Source organism: Oncorhynchus mykiss, chromosome 15 (assembly GCF_013265735.2).
Source record: "Oncorhynchus mykiss isolate Arlee chromosome 15, USDA_OmykA_1.1, whole genome shotgun sequence".
NCBI classification, from domain to species: Eukaryota; Metazoa; Chordata; class Actinopteri; order Salmoniformes; family Salmonidae; genus Oncorhynchus; species Oncorhynchus mykiss.
This window is the reverse complement of record NC_048579.1, coordinates 20556439-20582807: the sequence shown is the minus strand read 5'-3', so window position 1 is coordinate 20582807 and position 26369 is coordinate 20556439. Positions and strand designations below refer to the sequence as shown.

Below are 26369 nucleotides of genomic sequence, written 5' to 3'. Positions count from 1 at the left end.
TTTTGGATAAACTTCCCAGTTTGTTTAATGTAAAAAGAGCTACAATTTCAACAAAACAAACGGTTCGCAAATATGGCCGTTGACACGTTGATATACTTCCGAGCATAGCCCGCCCCACACTTCAAGATGTCACTGTGCTGTTGAGCGGTCTTTTGTACAATCGGATATAAATTACAAAGAAACCATGAGAAGACACATTTCTCAGACAGTGATTGAGTAAAACATTAGTTTTTGTCTTCTGGCACATGCAGGTGAAAATATGCCATTTAAGATATATATATTTTTGGTGCATTCAATTTCGGACATGATCAGTTCAATAAATGTCAATATATTCTCTTTCAACCGTTTCGTCCCCCTTCGTCTTGCTCAGGCTAAAGTCATAGAGTCACTTACAGTGCAGAACTGTGCTATTTGGGTTAGCTAGGGAGTCAGCTTCCCTTTCAGAGTCTCGCAGGTGCTCCGTGTCCACTTTCTCCTCCTGGGAATGTTTCTGTGGAGCTATGTGGCCAAGGAATGTCTTAGGAGCCCACTGTTATTAGGTCCACGTTGGATAGGAACGTTAGAGAAATGTTTGTTTATCCTGCCCACCACAGGTCCCTTTTACTACACGTTCTGTGATAGCAGCCTGACCTTCTTCCCGGTCAGAAACATATTCCTGAGGTCCGCCAAAGATGGCAGCTTCATTTTGTCTTTGTTTTTGCTGTAAACATTCAGGAAGATGCCGAGCAGCACTAAAAGTCCACCCCATAGGTACCTGAGAGGAAATGGAACGGAGAGGCATGTTACAATCTTTTCGGTGCCTTGAAAGTATGACGGCTAAATTGAGCAACCGTAAGCTACGAGAGGTTGAAGATAACACGACTCACTGAAAAGTAAAAGGCTTGGAGAAAAACATAAAGGATAGTACAATCGTCATCGCCTTACGTCCAGTCGTTACTGAAATGAACAGAAGACAGAAAAGTGAGAAACATAACAGCACACAACCTTGAATCTAAGTCTGTCACATCTAATGGATAACTAACTTTGTTGATGAGATGACTTTGACATTTGTTTTGCAGTTAATCTCAAAATGAACCTGGAGGTTTCCAGAATCCTAAATAAGATTATGATCGCTCTGATCTGGCATTATTTCAGTCATCTGTAAAATGTTAAAGGTTTGTGCTTTAGATTTTAGAGTGTTAGTAAGGTTATCTATACTCAGACTGTAGAGTCATATGGTTAGTTAGAACTTCTTTAAATTTAAGCTTCCATTGGTGGAGAAATTTTTGAATTAAATGTTTTTAAAAAGTCAAATACGGACTTTTTAGTCATAAGAAACTATATGGACAGTTCAAATGAACACTTCGACATGAAAAATTACTTTGTGCGGTTCTGCAAGCAAAGCATCTTCCCAGAACAGAATGGTCTTCTCACCTGTGACTGCTACCAGGGCTCCAAAGAGTTTGATCAAGGCCAGCACAAATGAAATGCCAAAGTACCCCGTGAGAGAGAAGAAGAATGCATAACCGTATGTTGTCACAGGATGCTGAAAGAAAACAAAAGATTCAATAGATTGTCATATCACCATCTTTCCCCCACTTCATATGTTTTCGACAGAGCATCAAACAAAATGCTAACCACAGAACGGTCCATGTCTGATCTATTATAATGAAATACACAGAGTATCAAACATTAGGAAAACCTGCTCTCTCTATGACATAGACTGACCAGGTGAATCCAGGTGAAAGATATGATGTCACTTGTTAAATCCACTTCAATCAGTGTAGATGAAGGGGAGGAGACAGGTTAAAGATGAAGGGGAGGAGACAGGTTAAAGATGAAGGGGAGGAGACAGGTTAAAGATGAAGGGGAGGAGACAGGTTAAAGATGAAGGGTAGGAGACAGGTTAAAGATGAAGGGGAGGAGACAGGTTAAAGATGAAGGGGAGGAGACAGGTTAAAGATGAAGGGGAGGAGACAGGATTTTTAAGCTTTGAGACATGGATTGTGTATCTGTGCCATTCAGACTGTGAATGGACAAGACAAAATATTTAAGTGCTTTTGAACAGAGTATGGTAGTAGGTGCCAGATGCACAAGTTTGTGTCAAGAACTGCAACGCTGCTGGGTTTTTCATGCTCAACAGTTTCCCTTGTGTATCAAGAATGGTCCACCACCCAAAGGACATCCAGCCAACTTAACACAACTGTGGGAAGCATTGGCGTCAACAAGGGCCAGCATCCATGTGGAATGCTTTCGACACCTTGTAGAGTCAATGCCCCGACGAATTGAGGGCCAAAGGGGGCGCAACTCAATATTAGGAGGGTGCTCCTAATTTTATTTTTTATTTTTACCTTTATTTAACTAGGCAAGTCAGTTAAGAACAAATTCTTATTTTCAATGACGGCCTAGGAACAGTGGGTTAACTGCCTGTTCAGGGGCAGAACGACAGATTTGTACCATGTCGGCTCGGCGATTTGAACTTGCAACCTTCCGGTTACTAGTCCAACACTCTAACCACTAGGCTACCCTGCCGCCCGAGTGTAATGCTTTGTACACTCAGTGTATAACAGAGAGGGTTCTACTAACCTGAGAGCAAAAGGCCACTGCTGGTCCCAATCCACCTGCACCCAACAGGCCTGTCAATATGTACCCAAAACCGATGGAATAGGAATACAAAACCTTTAACACAATCAAAATGACACACATAAGTCACATTTCTGAGGTGATTCAGGACACTACACAAATGGGTTTACAATATAAATATAACAAGTTGGTTTTAAGGCGGGTCCTCGGTACCATTTCAGAGTTAGAGCCATTATGGAGCTTCATGGCTTTCTCCTGCACGTTCCCAATGGCAGCATCAGCGCACAGAGCCAGAGAGATGAGGAGGACCCCTAAAACACCAGACACAACCAGGTTAACCGCCAAATTGCTAAACAATGACAATAACAGCACAGCAATGGATGTTTCTGAATTGCTGAAACAGCATCTGTACTTTTGGAGTGTGGGAAAACCTATAATACATAATGTATTTTTTAAATTTTACCTTTATTTAAGTCAGTTAAGAACAAATTCTTATTTTCAATGACGGCCTAGGAACAGTGGGTTAACTGCCTGTTCAGGGGCAGAACGACAGAGATTTGAACTTGCAACCTTTCGGTTACTAGTCCAATGCTCTAACCACTAGGCTACCCTGCCGCCCCTGTATGTGGTACAAGGTCAAACTTTTTAGATAAAGCATTATATGTAGTTCTTTAGGAGTTCAAACTCCACATTAAAAAAATACTTTAGTCCCAGCCTAGGTAACAACCCCTAGGCTTAATTTGCCCCAGGCTCATACATGTCAGTATCCTGATTAATTTGATACAGGTTCTCTGTGTATCAAATACAAAATCACAGTGAAAGGATTTGGATGGTGGAAGTAGTGATCCATAGTTAAACAGTGTTGTAACAACAGGCTCCTTTACTAATACCTAGATAGATAACAGATTCACATGTTACCGGTTGCATTGAAGTTGGGGGCGACTTTACTGTCAGCTAGGGTGAACCAGATGAGTCCCAGGCTCATACAGAGAGCAGCAGATACATCAGCCAGATTGTAGCGTTTCCCTGAAGAAAACAGAGGAGTTAGGCTACAAAGTCACGTAATTCCTCCATAACAGATGACTAACAATTTACCAGAATAGGAAGAGTTGATTGACAAGTTCCACTTGGATGGAAAGTTAAATACAGTCAGTGGATCTTAGTGTCCAGATCTTTCTTCTTGTGATTCGGATTGATCCGACACCTGTCACGACTGACATCTGATCACGAAAACCTTCGAAACAAAAGACAAACTTATCTTTTCGGAGGGCATTTCCCTTTCTGACAAGACAGGGATACGACAGCATATGTGGTGATAAACGGCACTTGGGTATTTACCCCCTCCTTATGGGTCAGGTGGAAAACATAAACACGCCGGCTAGATAGAGGAACTTATGAGCGGCGTAGAAGAGAGGAGAGAAAGGCGCTTCGCCACTCTGCTCCAGATCCAAGCGAGTTGAGAGGCCTGCGTGACACTGGCTGCAGGTCGGGTGGTGCACATGGCCCATACCAAGAGATTTTTTTTCTCTCCAACTTTCTACCGGACTCTTCAACTCAATTAAATCCAAACAGGAGAGAAGAGAGGGTTGAGGTTGGTTGGTGTTGGACACGTAAAATGCAACAAAAAAACAAGAGGAGACTGAGGAGTCTTCCCAAACAGGCCGATAGATGCCTCGGGGGTGACAAGGTGACGCAGCAGGTTGGTCTGGCTTGCTTTCATTCCTCCCTCTGTTCCCCTTTGAAGGGTTCACATCAGATCTCGCTGGCATCCTGAGTGAACGCAGTAGCGTTTCCAACTAGTCCCCTTGGGGGACCCATGGTCAACATCGCAAATGCAGGGAGGGGGAGGAAGGAAAAAAACGAGTGTTTGATCGCTAAGACGTGGAACCTTTATGAAGACAATGTCTCCGAGATGAAAGACAGAGTACTGAGAACTAGGCCTCCTCACCCTGAAATTCAACACTTGCAAACAATCCAAAAAACTAAGCATGGACAAAACTCCGAAATAAAAGTTGAAAAGTTGGTCATTGTTTGGAGGTAAGGGCATAACGGGTGTGAGGTAAGACACTCACAGGAGGTTTCTAGAGAGCCTCTCTTATGATTGACAGTTAGGCTTAACCCCCCCCCACAAAAAAAGAATAAGTAATGTGTTTAGTTCATCATTACCCGCATGCAAAAGGACAAACATTATTAGGCAGCATTTTCACGTCTTGATCAGGGCCCATATTCATTAAGCGTCTCAAACTAGGACTGCTGATCTAGGATCAGGTCCCCTTCATTTACAATCATTATGATCTAAAAGGCTAAACTGATCCTAGATCAGCACTCCTAATCTCACTCTTCACGAATATGGGCTCTCATACAAACAAAGATCAACTGCCTTTTGCCACTTGCCTTGAATGAATACGCCTCCTATCATGACAGGAATGAGTTTGCAGCACTTGAAGATGACCTGTGTAGGATAATTCAAGTAACCCAGTGAGGTGTTTGATAGGCCCATGGTCCCCACCGTTAGAAATGCTATGATCATGTACGTCTTCCCTGGTATTCTGCAAAAAGAAAAAGAGCAATTAGCAAGCCTTGTGGGATAACAACAAAAACAAAATACAAAAACTAGCAATACATGGGATTTTTCTGCCATTGAAATCCTTGGGTGGGTGTTTTTTTCCAAACAGTCCAAACAGTGTAAGCAAATAAACACTTTCAGTGTAAACGTAAACCAGATATAAAGTATGTAGAAAAGATAAAGGTGCAATATTTGTTTTTATAAAATCATCGTTGAGAACTAACAATCACCAAAATAAAAGCTAGACAGTCAGGGAGAATATAATATTTCGAAAAACAATTAATAAAGCAGTATTCGTTTAATTATTATGTTTGAGCAAAAATAACACAGCATTAGCTGTGGCAAAATGCATAGAATTGCAGGAAATTCGCTTTAAAATGGTAAAAATGTATCTCAGCTCCATGGCTAAATACATACAAAAGTATTTATATATATATAAGTATACTTATATACAAAAGTATGTGGACACCCCTTCAAATTAGTGGATTTGGCCATTTCAGCCACACCCGTTGCTGACAGGTATATAAAATCGGGCAAATGCAATCTCCATAGACAAATACTGGCAGTAGAATGACCTTACTGAAGAGCTCAGTAACTATCAACCTGACACCGTCGTAAGATGCCACCTTTCCAACAAATGTATGCCCTGCTGGAGCTGCCCCTGTCAACTGCTGTTATTGTGAAGTGGAAACGGCTCAGCAGCGATGTGGTTAGCCACACAAGCTCACAGAACAGGACTGCCGAGTGTGTAAAAATCATCTGTCCTCGGTTGCAACACTCACTACCGAGTTCCAAACTGCCTCTGAAAGCAATATCAGCACAAGAATTGTTCGTCGGGAGCTTCATGAAATGGGCTTCCGTGGCCGAGCAGTAGCACACAAAGCCTAAGATCACTATGTGCAATGCCAAGCGTCAGCTGGAGTGGTGCAAAGCTCGCCGCCATTGGACCCTGGAGCAGCGGAAACGTGTTCTCTGGAGTCATGAATCATGCTTCACCACCTGGCAGTCCAAATCTTGGTTTGGAGGATGCCAGGAGAAAGCTACCTGCCCCAATGCATAGTGCCAACTGTAAAGTTTGGTGGAGGAGGAATAATGGCTTGGGTTTGTTTTTCATGATTAGGGCTAGGCCCCTTAGTTCCAGCGAAGGGAAATCTTAATGCTACAGCATACAATTACATTTTAGATGATTCTGTGCTTCCAACTTTGTGGCAACAGTTTGGGGAAGGCCCTTTCCTGTTTCAGCATGACAATGCCCCCGTGCACAAAGCGAAGTCCATACAGAAATGGTTTGTTGAGATCGGGGTGGAAGAACATGACTGGCCTGCACAGAACCCTAACCTCAACCCCATCAAACTCCTTTGGGATGAATTGAAACGCCGACTTATTAGAGAGGGACTGCAATAAAAGTCTGCACATCCATTAGCTCTCCTGGAGGATGATTGACCATCTGATTGACCACCCTTGATGTAAAACATTGCAACCAAATACAATGCCTTTTGAAATAATTTGCTCATTCTATATATCAAAGATCCAATGGCTATGGTAGGCTACAAATCTTTTTATTCAGCTGAAGCAAACCCACACATTTTCAGGAAATGTACCTTTTTTAGTTTATTCATACTTATCTTAGAAGTATTTACTTTGCATGCTGACTAGCATGTATTAAATTGAAATGTCCTATACATTGGATGCCCAAATCAAGTATTTACAAAATAAGTTTTAAAGCCCCATAATCCCAAAATAAAGGCTAAATCAAATTTTTTCCCCTAAAATGAATGTTCACGATTCACAAATTATTATTTTGATTCACATGATTCGATTCACCCCGATTGAACCGAATCCCAACTAATACAATGGCGAAGTGAATCATTCATTTTTCAAAAATATTTGTTTAAATTAATAATGTGAACTTTGTATGGCCGTATTCACAGGTTTTTTGAGACATGCAGAAAACATTAATACATGCTAATGATAGCTAAACATAACTAAAGGGTACAAGATATGTTTTGAATTGGCTACCTGGTTAATGTGTTCTCTATCATATTCGTCTGGCGCTTGGCAGGTCCTACACGCAAACACCAATGTGCTAGTGTCATTTGAATCCTGGCTGATGTTGGTTTTTATTTACTTGATCAAATATTTTACTGTCCCTAAATAAATTACATACCACCTAAGCCCCTTTTGATCCAGAAAAAACCCTAAATACAGAGGTGTATTCATTACAGAAACCGTTTACGAACCAAACAGAGCAAAACGAGAGTTTCTATTGGACAAATGTAGGTAGGTCCCTCCCTGTTTGCTTCCCTTTAAGAAAGGTTTTGCAACAGATTCGGCGGAATTCATCCACCCCAAGATAAAGTGTTGTTGATATCAATAGGTCTTGAGGTAGATCACTGGTTATATTGTTTGAAGTGACAAGGCACATACTGTAGCAATTAACATACTATTAATAGTTAACGGGACAGAGACTGATCATTCTATGATTTAGTCAATCTCAATCTATTTATTAGTGCTGAACGCCATTAACCATGAAATAGTCAGTCTATTGATGTTATTCTCAAGGAAAGCCCTACTGGATCCCCGTCTTTGTTGGTGAACACCATTAACCATGAAATAGTCAGTCTATTGATGTTATTCTCAAGGAAAGCCCTACTGGATCCCCGTCTTTGTTGGTGAACACCATTAACCATGAAATAGTCAGTCTATTGATGTTATTCTCAAGGAAAGCCCTACTGGATCCCCGTCTTTGTTGGTGAACACCATTAACCATGAAATAGTCAGTCTATTGATGTTATTCTCAAGGAAAGCCCTACTGGATCCCCGTCTTTGTTGGTGAACACCATTAACCATGAAATAGTCAGTCTATTGATGTTATTCTCAAGGAAAGCCCTACTGGATCCCCGTCTTTGTTGGTGAACACCACTCCTACTTTTCTTTGTTTGCTGAAGCGCAGAGGCCTAATTCAACTCCATTCCCTTGTTTACCTTCTCCGTTTGTCCTGTGTGAGCTGCAATTCCACCAGTCCAAACAGGGAGTAGAACCCAAACTGTACCAGGGTGAGGTACCATCCGAAGGGCTTGAAACCCTCCACGGAAAATATGAGCTCCTGAAAACAGCAGATAAAGTCTGATAAGTCTACTTTCAAGCCTGTGGTGAGGTAAATCACTACTTTTCCTGTAGCTTTCCACAGTATCCTCAGTGAGGCTTGCTGATAAAATGTCCCTGCTTAGCATGTGTCAACAACCAATTTTATGGTGAATCTGTCAGTCAATCAACCAAATGTATTTTTATAACGCCCTTTTACATCTGTGATGTCACAAATTGCTTTACAGGAACCAGGCGTAGACCACAAAGAGCAAGCAGAACAGAAGCGAAAGCACAGTGGCCAGGAAAAACTACCTAAAAGGTAGAATTCTAGAGCAGAACCTGGCTTAGAGGGGTGGCCCATCCTCTTCTGCCTGTACACGGTAGATATTGAGAGTACATTTAGCCATTAATTAAGGCCAGATTGTGAAGAACGTGTAAAACTGTCATATACAGTAGTCTTGCCATAAACTGAAAAATACTATCCGACTACACCCACATCAGGAACGACCATTACAGCAGCCCCATGCCTAGCTGCTTTTAGCTAGGAATTAGCTCACAGTAAAACGGAATAGTCACCGGAAGCTAAATACTTACTCTGTCCATAGGGTTGGTCCTTTTGAAGGGGGAAATTGAGAAAAAAACATCTAATAGATTTTTAAATTTTTTTTAAATAAAAATTAAAAATACTTTCCAAACGTGGTCTGTTGTAAACACACTTCCTCTCTGCTTACCTCATATCAAAATAAAAGCCCTGCATGTGTGCAATACCTGCACAAAAAAAGCAAGAACTTGTGGGGGACTTATATTTTGACATGACGTAAGCTGAGAAACTGCTCAAATAAAAAACATATTCATTAATGCATCGTTGGGTTTGGAGAAAGGCATTTCACTGTGACATAACTTAACTTGAAATACTACAATTTACTATAGAATACTACAGTACTTACTATAGAATTCTGTAGTAAACTGTAGCATAATGTCATTTTGTCACGATACCAGAATTTTGACTTTATACCAGGTTTTTCATTTTGACTTTATACCAGGTTTATTATGACAATTAGGCTGGTCACGATACCAACATTTTACAAACGATACCAGGCCAAGTATGACGATAGTGAGTACCATCGCGATACCACGTGGCAAAACATTTGTGGCCTAGCATCCTGTTCTCCCCGTCCCCCAAAAACCTGTCACTGAAATTTACACTTCAACTCAAAACAACACATTGAATTTAACTTCACAATATATAATAGAATACTGCATAGAATGGCTGATTTGCTTATATTTGCAAAGGCCTACCTATGATTTGGCTGGAGAAATGGGAGGAAGGAGTATATATATCAGTGGAGGCTGCTGAAGGGAGGACGACTCATAATAATGGCTGGAACGGTGCAAATGGAATGGCATCATACCACTCCAGCCCTTACCACGAGCCCGTCCTCCCCAATTAAGGTGCCACCATCCTCCTGTGATATACATGCATAATGATCTGCATGTCATTGTGTCAGTAAGGATAAAACATTGCATGGAACCTTCTTTACTCTTCAGTTAACCCAGACACACACTCTCCTTCTCATGAGTAGCAGACCCTTTTCCTTTCTTCCTGGGCCAATCAAATTTGCCTAAACCTACTGTCAAGTAGGCAGGTTGTTAGCTAGCTAGGTAACATGACTGAACAACGTTGTTTGTTATTAAACCAATAATTAGCGACCCCGGATTAGTTTAATGGTTTGTGAAACTATATAAAATGCGCACGAATCCCAATAGAAATAAAAATAGGCATCTCCGGTAATATGGGTATGTTTTTAACCGTTTAGAGACAAGACGTCTTCTTTGCTGTAAAGCTGCAAGCACACCGTGTTGCCAAGCACGGCTCCATTTTCCCTCTCTGACCCTCAGAGGATGCATGACATTGAACTTGCAAAGCCTACTCAGACTGATCTTTGTCATTTCATCGCCTGTTATGACCATGTATCAACCGTGCCAGCTTTGCGCTCTGCTCTAATGTAACATATGTACAAATCTAACAACAGGGTCTGAAAGCGGAATAGATGCGCGTGAAGAGCGGACGGAGAGAAGCAGGTGAGGGCAGGTAGAGGATGCAGCTGGCTGTTTACAGCTGCCTCACAGTGATATGCCATGATGGTAAAGTGGATATTGTCGGACCTGATCTATTATAAGAGACTAGTTAGTGGCTGTTGCTTCAACTCAACTGACTTTATAAACATTTTGTAACAGGCGCCAGCAGGTTCTTTGGATCGGTAGGGCTGAAAAGGTTGGTAGTATCATATGAAATGGTACTAAGTTATTCTAAAATGTTGGTATCATAAGTATCATGACATTTTGGTACCCATATTACCATGGTACTAGTATACCGTGCAACACTTATGACAATACTCGATACCATCACTATACTCGATTCCAAAACGATACCACAACAACAAAAATAAGACTTATTAGCCAAAGTAACAAAATGGCACTTCATCCAGACAGATAAACTCAGCTTCAACTGTCCAATCGTTGGGTATCTTTGGAGGTTAATATGATTACATTTAAAACATTTTATGTGCATTTTTTGGAGACAGCCAGGTATGCATTAATTTATCAATTATACAGTCATACAATCAATTTGAAAGTGTTTTTACCAATCTAACTACAAAACAACATAAGGGTAATCATTTATTTAATAGGTAAATCTCTACTGATAAACAGGGTAAATCGAGATGTAGACTAGGTCTATTCACAATACAGGTGAATGCATAGTATTCAATAGGAGTGTGTGCATGCATTGAGTTGAGCCTGTTTTAGCTCATTTCATGGCGCTACAGATGACAGACAATCCATTAAGGACTTGATTGGCAACTACTAGGAGAATATATTGTACAGCATTTTCATAGAAGAAGCAATCTCTTCTTTTAGAAAAGTGTGTGTTGTCTCTTTAAGAAAGTAGTAATTTGCGAGGCAAAATGTAGCTGTAGAATCTGACTTTGTGGCTATGGAATCTAGTGTAAACCAGAAGGGATGCGAGGGAGACAAAGAAGTGAATGAGTTTTTAGTGGTGAGGGGAACAGAGTGAATTAATTAAAAAAACAATCAGCTTTGAAATCAGCATATTTTGCATTATGGTATCACAAACAAAGTACTAGGGTAGTGAATTGATGTTGCTTTAGCTGTAAGCTAGCAAGGAAAGTTAGACTACAATTAACGCTGGAAGTTACCAGCATCGCCTTACATTGTAAAATAATTTTAGCCTGTATGGACATTGTTTTGCGAACAGTAATGCACGGTTTCAACATTTCTACATGCCGTGTTGCATTATTCAAGTGTGTTAACTGCTGGGCAGCATGAGTGGGGAGCTAACAATGCAGCCCAGACAGCTCTAGCAATGAATGCGCATGTCGAGCAGGCTCTTTGCACTATAACGGGGCCACACCGATATACATACTTGGTCCTCTGAGTCAGGTGAGACACATTAGACAGAAGTACCGAACTTTACAAAATTCTAGTACCAAACCGGTTTGTATAGAAAAAGAAAAAAACACTACAGTATTGTCCACAAAAAAATGCTAGTAAATACTACAGAAATGTCAGCAAATACACTACAGTCCGCAAAAATATATATTTTTTTTACTAGAGTATATACTACAGTATTTAATTTGCATATACAGTGGGGCAAAAAAATATTTAGTCAGCCATCAATTGTGCAAGTTCTCCCACTTAAAAAGATGAGAGGCCTGTAATGTTCATCATAGGTACACTTCAACTATGACAGACAAAATGAGAAAAAAAATCCAGAAAATTACATTGTAGGATTTTTAATGAATTTATTTGCAAATTATGGTGGAAAATAAGTATTTAGTCAATAACAAAAGTTTATCTCAATACTTTGTTATATACCCTTTGTTGGCAATGACAGAGGTCAAATGTTTTCTGTAAGTCTTCACAAGGTTTTCACACACTGTTGCTGGTATTTTGGCCCATTCCTCCAAGCAGATCTCCTCTAGAGCAGTGATGTTTTGGGGCTGTTGCTGGGTAACACGGACTTTCAACTCCCTCCAAAGATTTTCTATGGGGTTGAGATCTGGAGACTGGCTAGGTCACTACAGGACCTTGAAATGCTTCTTACGAAGCCACTCCTTCGTTGACCGGGCAGTGTGTTTGGGATCATTGTCATGCTGAAAGACCTAGCCACATTTCATCTTCAATGCCCTTGCTGATGGAAGGAGGTTGTCACTCAAAATCTCACTCTATATGGCCCCAGTCATTCTTTCCTTTATACGGATCAGTCGTTCTGGTCCCTTTGCAGAAAAACAGCCCCAAAGCATGATGTTTCCACCCCCATGCTTCACAGTTGGTATGGTGTTCTTTGGATGCAACTCAGCATTCTTTGTTACCAAAAAGTTATATTTTGGTTTCATCTGACCATATGACATTCTCCCAATCTTCTTCTGGATCATCCAAATGCTCTCTAGCAAACTTCAGACGGGCCTGGACATGTACTGGCTTAAGCAGGGGGACACGCCTGGCACTGCAGGATTTGAGTCCCTGGCGGCGTAGTGTGTTACTGATGGTAGGCTTTGTTACTTTGGTCCCAGTTCCCTGCAGGTCATTCACTAGGTCCCCCCGTGTGGTTCTGGGATTTTTGCTCACCGTTCTTGTGATAATTTTGACCCCACGGGGTGAGATCTTGCGTGGAGCACCAGATCGAGGGAGATTATCAGTGGTCTTGTATGTCTTCCATTTCCTAATAACTGCTCCCACAGTTGATTTCTTCAAACCAAGCTCCTTACCTATTGCAGATTCAGTCTTCCCAGCCTGGTGCAGGTCTACAATTTTGTTTCTGGTGTCCTTTGACAGCTCTTTGGTCTTGGCCATAGTGGAGTTTGGAGTGGGACTGTTTGAGGTTGTGGACAGGTGTCTTTTATACTGATAACAAGTTCAAACAGGTGCCATTAATACAGGTAACGAGTGGACAGAGGAGCCTCTTAAAGAAGAATTACAGGTCTGTGAGAGTCAGAAATCTTGCTTGTTTGTAGGTGACCAAATACTTATTTTCCACCATAATTTGCAAATAAATTCATTAAAAATCCTACAATGTGATTTTCTGGATTTTTTTTCTCATTTTGTCTGTCATAGTTGAAGTGTACCTATGATGAAAATTACAGGCCTCTCTCATTTTTTTAAGTGGGAGAACTTGTACAATTGGTGGCTGACTAAATACTTTTTTGCCCCACTGTACCCTGCCCATTCCCCTCCCCCATGTCCCAATTTGTGTCACCGGTAAGTGAAAAACCTAAATGCCAAGTATAGACCATATATTGTGTAAACTATGGGTATAGAAAAGAGCAGAAGTTTGCTGTTTTGGTATTTCTCCAGTAGATTTCCTCAAGGAGAAAGCTCCCCACTTCTATGTCAAAGATAATACAACAAAAACATATTGGTAAATACTACAGTAATATCCCCAAAAACACTACAGTAAATAGTACAGTGTACCATACTAGTTTGCAAAAACACTACTGTAAATACTACAGTATACTACAGTCCGCAATTACTATAGTATATACTCTTTCTTTTTACTACAAAATACTATAGTAAACTGTAAATACTACGGTATACTGCAGTAAATACTACAGTATTCACTAAAAACGGCACAGTATTCACTAAAATCACTACAGTGAATAATACAGTATTCCTACCATAGCATACACTATAGTATTTTTGTTGTTGTGGGTAACATCACTGAGGAACTGCATGGGTCTACAATAGACCCACGTTCTGTTAAATTCTACCTTCCATTAGCTGTTTTTTCCCTCAAATTCCCCCTGCATAAGGACCAAGCCTACAGACACAGTAAGTATAAATCACATTTTATATTTCAGCAACACTAGCGTAAATACTAGCATTGCTAAGAGCAGCTACCCCATGCCCTAATATCTGAACACTGAAGTAAACAGCTGAAAACAGTTGCAAAACGTTTCACAACTGTTTCTATTGGACAAATTCTGGCAGGCCCCTCCCTGTTTGCTTCTGTTTGGTTCCTAGTGAATACACCCTAGCCCTCGAAAACTCTCGGCATCATTCTGCCTTCTCCCTACAGTTCTCAGCCATTAGCTTCGCCCACGATTGCCTCAAGTGAACTACAATCCCGACGCTGTGTTTTAACATTTAGAAAAGTAAAAAATCATTGCATGCAATACGGCTATCAAAAACATATGGTCCTTATCTTGCACCAGTGAGAAAGAATCCTTCAAATAACAAACAAACACTTACTGTAGCAGTTTTGCACAGATCCATACTACACTTTTGCTTCACTTCCCGAGTTACGCTCACACACAGGTCTCTTGTCTACTGCCTGCTTTCAGGAAACAAGCACTGTAACATGGAGATATGGCTGTGTAGGAACACTAGCCCTAACAAGGGTGTGTATCAATTTAACCTTTCATCTTTTTTTGTATTATTTCTTGCTGATATGTAAGATATGGTCCTATGCTTCCAAAACCGCAAGCGATGCATTAACAAACCCCCCCCCCAACAGAAGACGCCTTCATCCAAAGATTCTTGTGTAATCTAATGGAACTGAGTCATGATCAAGGGCTAACTACACCCCTGCTTACTTGTAGGTAGCCATAGATGAGGTAAAAGAGGAAGACACCCGCCGTGCAGATGCAGAACTGGGTAGCTGTGTTGAAGCTGCTCAGGTTGATGCCTAGCACTCTCAGCTCCTCCACAGACTTAATGTGCGGAGACATCATGACCTCGCTGGAAGACGGGATGGAGATAGACAGGTGCTTCCGGGCGTTGTTGTAGTTCATCAGGCCGAATTTGGCACTCATTGTGTCTGGGGATCAAATACAGTACTTAGGTAGTTTCAATACTTTGCTTTCTGTTGCAAAAGGGTGTGACAGGCTATATACTAAGGGTGGGAAGATGAGGAAGAAAATTGGTCTGTGTACTTGTATACATAGTAGCCAACACGTTATTGTCTGTATCAGGTATCTATCACCGACACACATTGACCGATTCAAAACTGGCATAGCTAGATAGTAAGCTAGGGAATTGTACCTGTAACAAACAAGGACAACAGCGCAATTATCCGATATCCCGTGGGCGTTTCGGGATTTTACTCCTTGAGATATACAGCACTACTAAACTAGCTAACTATTTGATTGAATACAACAATTACTAATTGCTAGCTACTTAGATAGCCAATCTACCTATCTAGTTAATAACAACTGCAGTGAGTTGAAGCGTGGGGAAAATCCTAAAACGACCACTGAACATTTCAAAACACCAACATTTGACATACATTCGAACTTCGACTTTATTAGCAACAGAGCTATTTTCTGCAATTCAAAATTACATTTAGCTAACTTCTTTACAAGCTTAACTATAACGTTTTATTTTTACTTAAAATTCTAACTAGCTACCTGGTTAGCTGCTACAAGCTAGCATGCTAGCTGAACAAAACTTCCGGGTTTGAAATGTGAATGCTGCGTTGTTCTTCAATCGATTCGGATTATTATAACGTTTCCAGAAGTGACGGATCCATGTTTTTAAGCTATTATATTGACATTTTAATGATTTTGATGCGAAAAGACCTGTAGCACATTTGATAACTTGCGAACCGCTGCTGCTATCTCCTGGCAGCAGCCAACAACTTCCGCTGAGTGTGACTCGTCTCGAACTATGACCTCATTTCCCATTGGTGGAGGGAACAACACCAGGTCAGTTGAAAAATGAAATGCACCTAGCTACATTCGTATTGTAGCCTACTCAGTCGGTGCAAAACAGAAACAAGTAATTTCTCATCACATCGTGCATTTTAGTTTGCATTGAGAAGTTTGGTGTTATAGATATATCCACACCCTACCTACCTTGTCCAGCGCTGGATGGTCTATCACTTCTTAAACACATAGGATTACTTAATGTACACACCGGTCTTCTTGTGTGTCTGCAAATCATTTGTAAACAGCAGAACCAGTCCTTCCAGACAGTCTACTTTTCAAGGAACTGGAAGGTAAAATGCTTATTCATTATAATCCTTTCTTGTTTTGTGTTTACTTTACTTTGTGTTTACTTTTTTTTTTGCAATTCAGCAAATGGTGAAATATGAACTCACTGGACATTATTGACAAGAATCCCTGATAGAACATGAATTGCATGATTTTATATGGCACTATTGCTCACTAAATGCACCCTTTGTGCTGTTATTTTAGATTTTTTGATTAAATGACAACGAAGCAAAACCAGAGGCAAAACTTTGACATATCCCTTGTCTGACCGAGAAGGACCGATCCTGTCCTGTGTTTGATGTTGACTCTCCATAGGGCCTTAACAGCTCACGGTATGATCCCCTCTTCCCTCTGATCCCCTCCCCCAGCCCTTACTGTATCCCTCTGCCCTCCCCCCCATCCCTCCTCCCTCTCCGAGCTGTCCAATTCTCTCCCTCTCCGAGCTGTCCAATTCTCTCCTTCTCCGAGCTGTCCAATTCTCTCCCTCTCCCAGTAGATGACATGGCTTTTCCGTCCACACAGGAGGTTAATTCACTCTAGGATGGCATTATTTCCTCCCAGCTCTTTGACAATATAAAAATTCAGAGTGGACAGCTCAATCCCTCTTCCATCTTAGATTTGATTGTAATGGTATTGCCTTTTGTCCCTAGGAGGCCTCCAGCCGCCACGGCCGGGGCTATATGACACTAAATAGCCAGGCTACAATTTAAAAAAAATTCTGTTAATAACTCATTTTGAATGGGAACTTGGGCGCTGCTTGGCTGGCCAGTCCGGCCACATCCCTTAACCCCCACTACTCACAGGTCACCTCCTATACCTAAAAGGAGCCCAAACACTAAATGCAAGGGGTTAATTAATGTCTCTGAATTTACGAGTCCCCTACCTGTTACGCTGCATTCCAAATAACAGTCCCAAAGAGACACAAATGTCATATTTACAGCCTGGCTGTAAAAAAAAGCTATTCAGCAATGCATGGTAGTCTGCATGGGGCTGACCACTTTCTTTTCCCATCAAACTTTACAAGTGTACCCATTCATCAAAAATGATGGATTTATGTAATAAAACCCATTTCCTCCCCATAAGACCCTTTTAAATAATAAAATAATTATTTATTGATTGTTAAAAAATGTACATAGTCGTGTAATGGCTTTGCACCAGCGCACAGGACAAACCTGTGATAAATAAAGGCCAGAAAGAGAGATGAAGGGAATGAAATGACTTCTGAACCAGTCAAATCTGGATTAAATATAGCCCCTTGCAGTTTGGATCACAAAGGACATTAAATCCTTTGGAGGCTCGCATGGACCTATGCATGTTCTTCTTGCATGTTCTTATTTAAAAGACAAAGTGCAGAAACAGCATCAAGCTGAATTGCCTTTTCAACTGAGACAGGTTGTTTGAAGACCACTGAACAAAGTGAACATGGTTGTTTTAGTCATTCTGCTGTTGGATCGTTTTGAACTCAACTGTTGTAATGCAACGTTTGAGCAATCAAATGTGGCCTTGTAAAGATGACTCAAACTTAAATATCCATTGATAGGGTGGTATTACAGTATTCAAAAATTGTGTATAGAAATTTATTTTTAACCTTAGCAGAAGGGATGGACACAGTACAGTCTGAGAGCTGTCTTTCACAGTACCCTCCACTGATGACCTATATGTTTCTCCCCCTAACCCACTTGCCTGAAATTAAAAAGAAAATGACACACACACACACACACACACACACACACACACACACACACACACACACACACACACACACACACACACACACACACACACACACACACACACACACACACTCACCCTTCAACCCAAAGTGCCAACTTCAAAATTGGAAATACCAAAGGAAAATTACACTGGTGCTCGTTTTATAAAAAATAATCCCTACATTTATTTTGTCATAAAAACCCCTATCTTTTTCCAACAACGGGGGAATGGACCTCTCGAAAAGGATTGCGGAACGGTATAATATCACCCAATCCTTTATAACATTGAGGGTTTCTTAATAACCCATTTATGTTTGCTTTTATCCCAGGCTAAAGTGCCTTCTCTGTTGTCTCTTTCCTGGGCTAGTCTGAAGCCTCCTGCATGCGACGGAAACAGATGGTATCTCCACTATATTACTTCTCAAAGCACTCATATCCTCTCTCATGTTATTTTCTTTGATCTGCTAGGCTTGCTGGTCTCACATTTTTTATTTTTCCTTTTTTTCACCATCCCTCTGCGAGTGACCTAAGAAAAGTGTGACCATATTGGGGGTGTTACAGATGCTCAGAATGTACTTCATATGTTCTGTTTTGGTAAAAGGAATGCATTGTATTGTGAGTAAGACCTAAGACCGATATTCACCGTTAAAAATGGCTTTCAAAACTCAACTGTCTTCCTAAGTATTCAAGTAAAAATACTTATTTTGTCCATTTTCATTTAGTCCCTTAGCATTACCGTGAACAGTGAAATGTTGCTTTTTCACTGTAGTATGACCAAAGCAAGTCCAGGCAATCCATATCAATTATCTGAATTTGACAACTGATGTAAGGTAGCCTATTAACTGATTCTATTTCTTGCTAAGAGCTAAACCATTTGAACATGTCTCTTTGGATTTATGTGAAATACCTTGGGACTGCTTCCCATGCCCCTTAGGCAACAGGTTGGTAACATGAATTCCTTACCATATAGGCTTTACCTCACTACATACAATTGAATACACAGTTGTTATACAGTATTAACAATATAACATTTCATTTGTCACACGCACAGAAAACGACAGGGGTAGACCGTGAAACGCTTACTTGTGAGCCCTTACCCAACAATGCAGAGTTAAAAAGTAAGAAAATTAGCCAATACAAATAGAAAATAGTAACACTATAAAGAACAATAACTAGGCTATATACAAGGAGTACCGGTATGGAATCAATGTGCAGGGGTACGAGGTAGTTGAGGTAATATGTACATGTAGGTAGGGGGAAAAGTGACTAGGCAATCTGGATAGATAATAAACAGAGTAGCAGCAGTGTATGGGAAGAGTGTGTATGTGTATGTGAACCAATGAGGGAAGAGAACCTAGTAAACTACTACATACTCGAACTCAGGAAGGCAAAGAGGCTTTGGTTTTCTTGTTTCTGTGCAACCAGGAGGGGGAAGCATACCTCTTTGCAAGTTGGACCAAAAGAGAAGGAAAAGAAAAGTAATTAAACAAGCAATTTGTTAGGAATGGTGTCTGCTTATCCAATCTGTAAATATGCATTTTTTTCTAATACATAGAGACAGAAAACAATGTGTTTGTTGTCTTCTCAGAGAAGTCGGTAAATGACATGCATGTTTCATTGCGCATTCATTTAACCTGAGCCGTGTATATGAAGTAAAGGGATTGGCAAACAAATGATGTAGTGTCATTTAATTAAGAGTTTTGCTGTGAGCAATAATACTGTTTTTCACATAACCTTTAACTACTTAATGGATTTGAGAAGCTATTACCTTTCAAGATTTATTTTTCTAATTATTTTGAATATTGTCAGAAATATGAAACGTCAATCAAAATGGGGATTAGTGCAATTTTTGTACATTGTGCACTCGTGGACTTAGAATGATACAAGGCCTGATATGTTTACAATCCTAGGGATATGTAACATTTATGCTCTCTGACAAAGGCCTTCCACACGGTATTCTGATTTTAGCCTACATTTGCTTTTCCTTTTCCATTATTCTCTCATATGTGTTATGATAGTTATGGAATTAACTATTACAATTTTAGTTTGAGCAATTAACCTGAATTCCAACCCTAATAAATGTTTAAAATATATTTAATAACTTAATATATGTCGTACAATATATTTATGATATATTGGGATGTTATTACTCACACCCAAATTGGCCCCTGATGCCTCCCATAGCCCCACTCCACCTGCGGCCCACATCTGTGATGAACGACACTGTGTCCCAGGGATTATCACTCAGCCTGGCACATTTAGGAACGCCGCTAAAGTGGCGGAGAAAGTTTATTTAGTTTGCCCTGAGGGCGTCCGTGGCAACAGGCAAAACTTTGTGTGTGACGTCAGGCTCGTTTTAGTGTGGATCTAACTTAATAGTTTGGAAAGGACTGGCACATGTGGGCACATGGGCATAGTTTTTTAGCTGGCATCCCATTCCAGGTGCCAGGACCCCCATCTGATTGCACAGGGAAGCATGTAATCATCATGAAAGCCTCTGTGTGCGTTTCTCCTCTCCCCACCCCATAAACCAGCAAAATGGATTGTGTGGTCAGGAAGGAGAAAATGAAAGAAGAGAATGAAATTACAGACCTGGCTGAGTGCACAAATCATGCATATAATGTTTTATGGCTTGCCAGAAGAATTCAACACCTGTGGCTCACTGTGGCTGTAATTGCACGTGATGCACCAGATTTCAGGGCCCTTGTTTGTCTTGGCAAGGGCAGGTTTAAGAGAAGAACTGATAAGAGATGGAAAGGAGAGATCCAGGAACGCCTGTCGTTTAGTTCTTGTAAGACCCCTTTTGAACCACCCACAGCCCACACAGGGAATGCATCATAGAAGCTTAATTTACCATTGTAATTACGGTGTTTGTTTATCTTTACCTGGATTTGGTGGTAAAAGGTGGATGATGATTAATCAGATCAGGATGAGTTGAAATGGAGTGTAAGTTTGCTGTTAAGTTTAATTAAACAAGGCAATCAGAGAGCCATAAATTCAACACAGCGTGACCAGCCCTGTCTGAACCCGGTCCTGGGAAAGGCTGATTAACGCTGTGAGAAAAAGCCCATTCTGCAAAATGCAGGCTACTGTAACCTATCCAAGTACAACTGATTTCTCAAGAGTTGTTTTAATTAACCCAAGGTGTAGTAATAAAGAGCAATGTTAAGGAAATATAGTTTGCCATAATATCACATTCTCTATTAAAATGACTTCTATTTCATTTCCAATCCTGAAAAATCTCTCCACTTCTATTTAATTTCCAATCCTGAAAAATCTCTCCACCGCTATGTATTATCTAAAGTTTTATTCATCGTCTCATCTCTGAGACAGAACAAGTATTGGAGGGATGGATGGCTAGATCTCAAACAAGACAACATCGTGAGACATCCGAGAGCGCTCTCTCTCTCTCTCTGTCTCTCTCTCTGTCTCTCTCTATGTCTCTCTCTCTGTCTCTCTCTCTCCCTCTCTCTCTTTCTCTCTCTCTCTCCGTCTGATGCTTGAGCCAAATTGATTACCGTACTCCATCTGCATCAGGCTGGCTGCCTCCTGTGCTCGCCACGTCGTGCCTACAGCCCAGAGTTAGTGTACAATTACATATAGTTTAATATATCTGCTGAGCACCTTTAAACAAGCATCACAAGTCCAGGAGGTGATTTGTCTTCCAGCGCCATTACTCCATCTTGATAGGCAAAGATTGCTCCTAGCCATGTTTAAGCATTAAATAGTGTATTATTATTTCACATAAATCAAGCTGGGATGTAAGGGGGATTCATAAATGTTGCATTTCTCTGACAGTATTTTAAACCCCTTTCTCCACAGCGTGGTGGAGTTTCAGAGGGAAGCAATTCTACTCCCTCACTCCATAGTACATTAGGGATAAGCATATCAGGGAGGTATATTCAAAACAATGTATAATGCAGTTTAGATTCAGTTTAAACTACTTGCAACACATTTGTCATTACTGCTGTTCCCATAACAAGAACTGCTACTAATGCTGCTGCCAACAACTACAGACAACAATAAGCCTACTCTTACTAATTTTATGCACTTTGAGATGATTCTATAATGAAAAGCACTTTATAAATGTAATGAATTATTATTATTGTTATTATTATTATTACTACGCTATCATTAAACTGTTATTGAAATATTGGTGGAAACTGTCGACGCTATTGTCATACAGTTGCTGTGCTTCTCTTCAAAGCTAGGATGTGATGTCACACTTGGTTCCTTTTCAGCCAATTTTTGTGATTTTTGTTTGGTGCAGTGTGAACACTCCAAAAGAAACTCAGACCCCTGAAAAGAGCCCCCAAAGCTAACCGAACTGAGACCATCTCAAGAGGTGGTCTGAGTTCGGTTTGCCTGATTTTTTTTTAGGACAATGTGAACGCAAAGCTCCCCAGGTGCGCTTATCATTATTCCCTGACATTGGTGTCACAAAAGAGATATGATGATGATGTGCAGGTTCACAGGAAAAAAATGTGTGCTGTTTTTGGATATTGATTAGCGATTGTCAGTGACGCACAGAAATTCCAAAATGTGTGGAGTTTTTAGTTCAGATTATTTGTTTGCAATATGTGATCTATAGGCTAAGAGAGCTTCATAAGCTGTTTATTGATTGTGGGGTTTGAATAGTGTGAGAAGACAATACATTTGGTGAAAATCACAACATATGGTTCAAAATCTATTCAAGGTCTTAAAGGGACAGTAGCCTACCTTGGGTGTACAATGTTCAATTGCAGCTTGATTTATTCTGCAGTCATTCTATTGCTATTTATTCTGTTACCAATCAAATGTACATGTTAATAGTATCTTCTGATTACAGTTATTATGTCTCATACTTCAACTAAATGCAATTTATTAGCTTCAAAATATAAGTAGGCATATCTAGCTGTCCGACAACACATTCTGATTTGAATGGCTTGTTCTGCACTTTTGTAAAAACCCAGAGTGCATGTTGGGAAAAGATCTTGGTTCCTTTCTACACATAGCAATGTGAATGCAAAGAGGACTCGGTCCACAAAATAGGTAAAGTGAACTGGCAAAAGAGTTGAGTCCTCATTCAAAGGCAAGGTCAGTGTGAACACAAAGAGAACTGAGTCCTTTGCTTTGGTTTACCCTGGAGTTCACTCTAAAGAGGACTGAGATCGGTTCTTTTAAAGAGGACTATGTGAAAACGGCCTAAATTATAGCAATAATGACAACTCAAAGTTAAGTCAAAATGATGTTATATCATTTTGTTGGACAAGCGCCCCTGCTCATGCAGAAACTCTCCCCAGGAAAGGAAATTACTTCATACAGGAAATGGGATGTCAACCCTACACATGGACAGGAATACGGTGATTTAGTCAAAGTGACAAAGGCCTTTTTTCTCAATTCACTGCAAATTGACTGTAAAACACAGGCTACAATGATAAGTTGTTTTGGTTACTCCGATGACACTTCACACATTCAATTATATTTCCTGTATTTTTTTGGCAGTCTAATTATTAACTCTGCTGTAACAGGCTGTAGTTGACAGAAGTAGAGGGAGGGGAGGGGACTTGGGTTAGTTAGGGTGCCATGTTAGAGTTGTTCGTTGATAGGGACTTGGTACTATACTAATTTTATCCAGCTAAAGACAATAAAAACGAGAGGAAATCCTCTGAATCTTCACAAACAAATCAATTTCACTCAACCATGTCAAAATGTAGCTACGCAGTAAGCTCTTGCATTTAACTTTTGTGATTTTAATGCCCGCATAACTACAGTACAACTTAATTAAACCACACTTTCACTTTAAACGTGCTTATAATTTTTTTATACATAATTATTTGCCCAACTGGCCTCGGGACATTTTGGTTGCAACAAAGCCAGTAAAAGATATTGTAAAAGTCATTGCAAATTGAATTGATGCCAGGACAGTGAGTTGATGAGGAGGAAAAAAGACCCAAGAAAAATGTCTTTGAACAGGTTTTTGCTTGCAGGAAATATCGCTGCTGGAATGGTATTCTTTCTGAAGTGTTTCATGGCGATAAGACATTCTAAATGATTAATTGGAGAAGATGGCACACCTATTCTGCTCCCATGACATCATCTAAAATGGCCAATGTTCTCCAACACAAAAGAAAACATCTTTAAAAAAATGAATAATTTCTCCTAAACAGCTGTATTTACAATAAAAATAACGACATCTAGGGTCTAAAATATGTTGGTTTCAGATTAAGAAATAGGTATCCTAATAACCTTTTGCTGGTCCATTTCTTCCCTCTCTTCAAGTCCTATCTGATGTAGTACAGTAGGGGAGAAGGGATCATGGTCTGTATATGTGAGAAACCTGGTTTCCCTGCTGCCTGTCTTCTCTCTCTCGACCCGGGGGGCGAATGTTTCTGCCTTGACGTGTGCCGGCTGCAGCATTTCTTCACATGTACTCTCTCCTCACCTATATCCTGGAAACTTTGGCCTGTCATGATTCTCTTGATCACTCTCTTTTGACTTTCAAATAGACGTACGCTGGCGAGAATACCTGCTCGGGTAAACGCGGGGTTAAGCTGAATCAACACAAGCCAGACACCCCTGTCTGTCATTTTGGAACCTCATCATGTCTAGCTAGAAGGAAGCCATTGAACTATTCATATAAGATGAACTGTCAGCAAAATCTCTGGCCTCTGCTGAAAATGTATGCATACATACTGTAAAGCCTAGAATGTACAATAGCCATGAAAACCAGAGAGGAGATTCCCTTGGCATTAGATTTGATGTTTGGTTTGTCATACTGGAACAGCATCTACCTGTCCATCATCATACCATGGCTGGGTGGGTAAGGTTCAACCTTTTCAAGTGAACTTGGTTTTTGGTAGATCTGCGTCATTGGAAGCCAATACAGTCAGAGCCCTGTGATTAATTGTTTGCGGTTCACCACTTCAAAGACACCTCATTACCGGTTTAACTTCTTTCATGCCCTTCGCCACCTGTCCTCAGACACACACACTACCATGCCACAAACACGGCCTGGCTTAATGCAAAAAACTATTGACAAAGCAGTGTCATTATTGAAATTGTTTTTCAGAAATTATTATTATTATTGTTATTATTATTACTACAGGTTACACACACACACATACATATACACACTCATAACAGATTCCAGTAACACAACGTTAAGTTGTTTCTCCTCTCTGTTATCTCCACCTTCCTTTTTGCCCTTTGGTCAAACATTTTCTTGGCATGCATGATCTCATTTAACTTTGATTTCCTTTCTCCAGGACTGCATTCTAGATGTTTCCAATTTCCAGGCCATTCCGCAATTTTCAACTCCAATGAGAGACAACACATGCTGAAATGGCTGTTTAGGTAAAGTAAGGAATTGGTAAGTGATGATTTTAAATGCTGTCTCAGATAAAATGGACGATTTGTGGTAGATAAGGATTTGCCTTTGTAAAAAGCAGGAAGCTTGTGTGGCTCATTTCATCTGTTTTGATGTTGTATGTTGTATCTTACTCTGGAAACTCTGATCGCCACTCACAGTAATACCTCTTTAATAAACGTTATAAAGAGGAATATGATGCAAAGCTATCTAATGTAATTCTGAAACTGGCTTAAAATATATTGTTTAGTATACGGAAAACAAATTAAGTTAAACTGTGTTGTATATAGATTTTTTTTTTTTACTGTGTTTATTGATTTAAAAGTATTTTGTTTGGTTTTAGATGATGAAATAACAATATGCTGATGTTAGGCATGCTGTCTGAATGTCACTACAAACCCTCATTTACTATGTCGAACACTATAGATTTTATGTCGTTATTCATTACAGTACACATGTACCATAATATAATGTAAATAACAGCACAATAGCAATAAGAATGCTCTAACCCTATCATCATTTAACTTCTGTATTAATTCAGAGTTAATGTTTACATCTGAACTGTTCACTAATTTGTTTATTAGTATGTTCATTTATTTTAATTTTTTACACAAAGTCAAAATGGAATTATTTTGTGAATTAACAATGTCTCATTTTGTATTACCCTGTAAGTCAATTAATGCTTTTTTGACTTGCCCAAATAGTTTTTGGACTGCACTATCTAAAATAAAAGTGATTTTTGCAAACTTTTTATACTTATCATCACTCATTTAGTGTATGTCTTGGATGTCATTACCATAAACTGAGAGTTGATAATAAAAACTATTCCGTGCAGACTGACCATAGCTCTCTGTGTGAAGTCAAATATTGCAGGCCAGTTTCAGTAGAACTATTTGTCTTATTCTTGATTTGAGCTAGAAGTGGTCTTATCAAAACCAACTCAATAAATCAACCCCCCCCCCCCCCCCCCCACATGGTAACAATAATACTATTTTCTCTTTGTAGGCTTTCTTGTTTGTGTTGTCTCACATCTTCTAAATATTTTCTGAATTTGTTCTTAATTAGCATCTGGACTGTGGAGA

At 40.0% G+C, this 26369-nt stretch overlaps 1 protein-coding gene and 1 long non-coding RNA gene across 4 annotated transcripts; one reads left to right on the top strand and one right to left on the bottom strand.

The window, feature by feature from the left end:
- On the bottom strand, positions 1–16172 carry slc35b3 (solute carrier family 35 member B3). Of its 3 annotated transcripts, none has more exons than XM_021562649.2 (10): positions 16090–16172; positions 14830–15053; positions 8113–8234; positions 4957–5111; positions 3481–3588; positions 2776–2873; positions 2566–2658; positions 1414–1525; positions 867–936; positions 1–754 (listed from the first exon to the last, which is right to left on the bottom strand). In XM_021562649.2, the coding sequence occupies exons 1-10, from the start codon at positions 16127–16129 to the stop codon at positions 604–606; spliced, it is 1173 nt and encodes a 390-aa protein (XP_021418324.2). In that variant the 5' UTR covers positions 16130–16172; the 3' UTR covers positions 1–603. The 3 variants fall into 3 exon arrangements, with proteins under 3 accessions (XP_021418324.2, XP_021418325.1, XP_021418326.1); XM_021562650.2 differs by lacking the exon at positions 16090–16172 and adding an exon at positions 15643–15915; XM_021562651.2 differs by lacking the exon at positions 16090–16172 and adding an exon at positions 15278–15518.
- On the top strand, positions 15949–26036 carry LOC110489759. The gene is made up of 2 exons (XR_002468618.2): positions 15949–16232; positions 25187–26036. It is a non-coding gene; the product is annotated as an uncharacterized LOC110489759 (long non-coding RNA).
- The last annotated feature ends 333 nt before the right edge of the window (positions 26037–26369 follow it).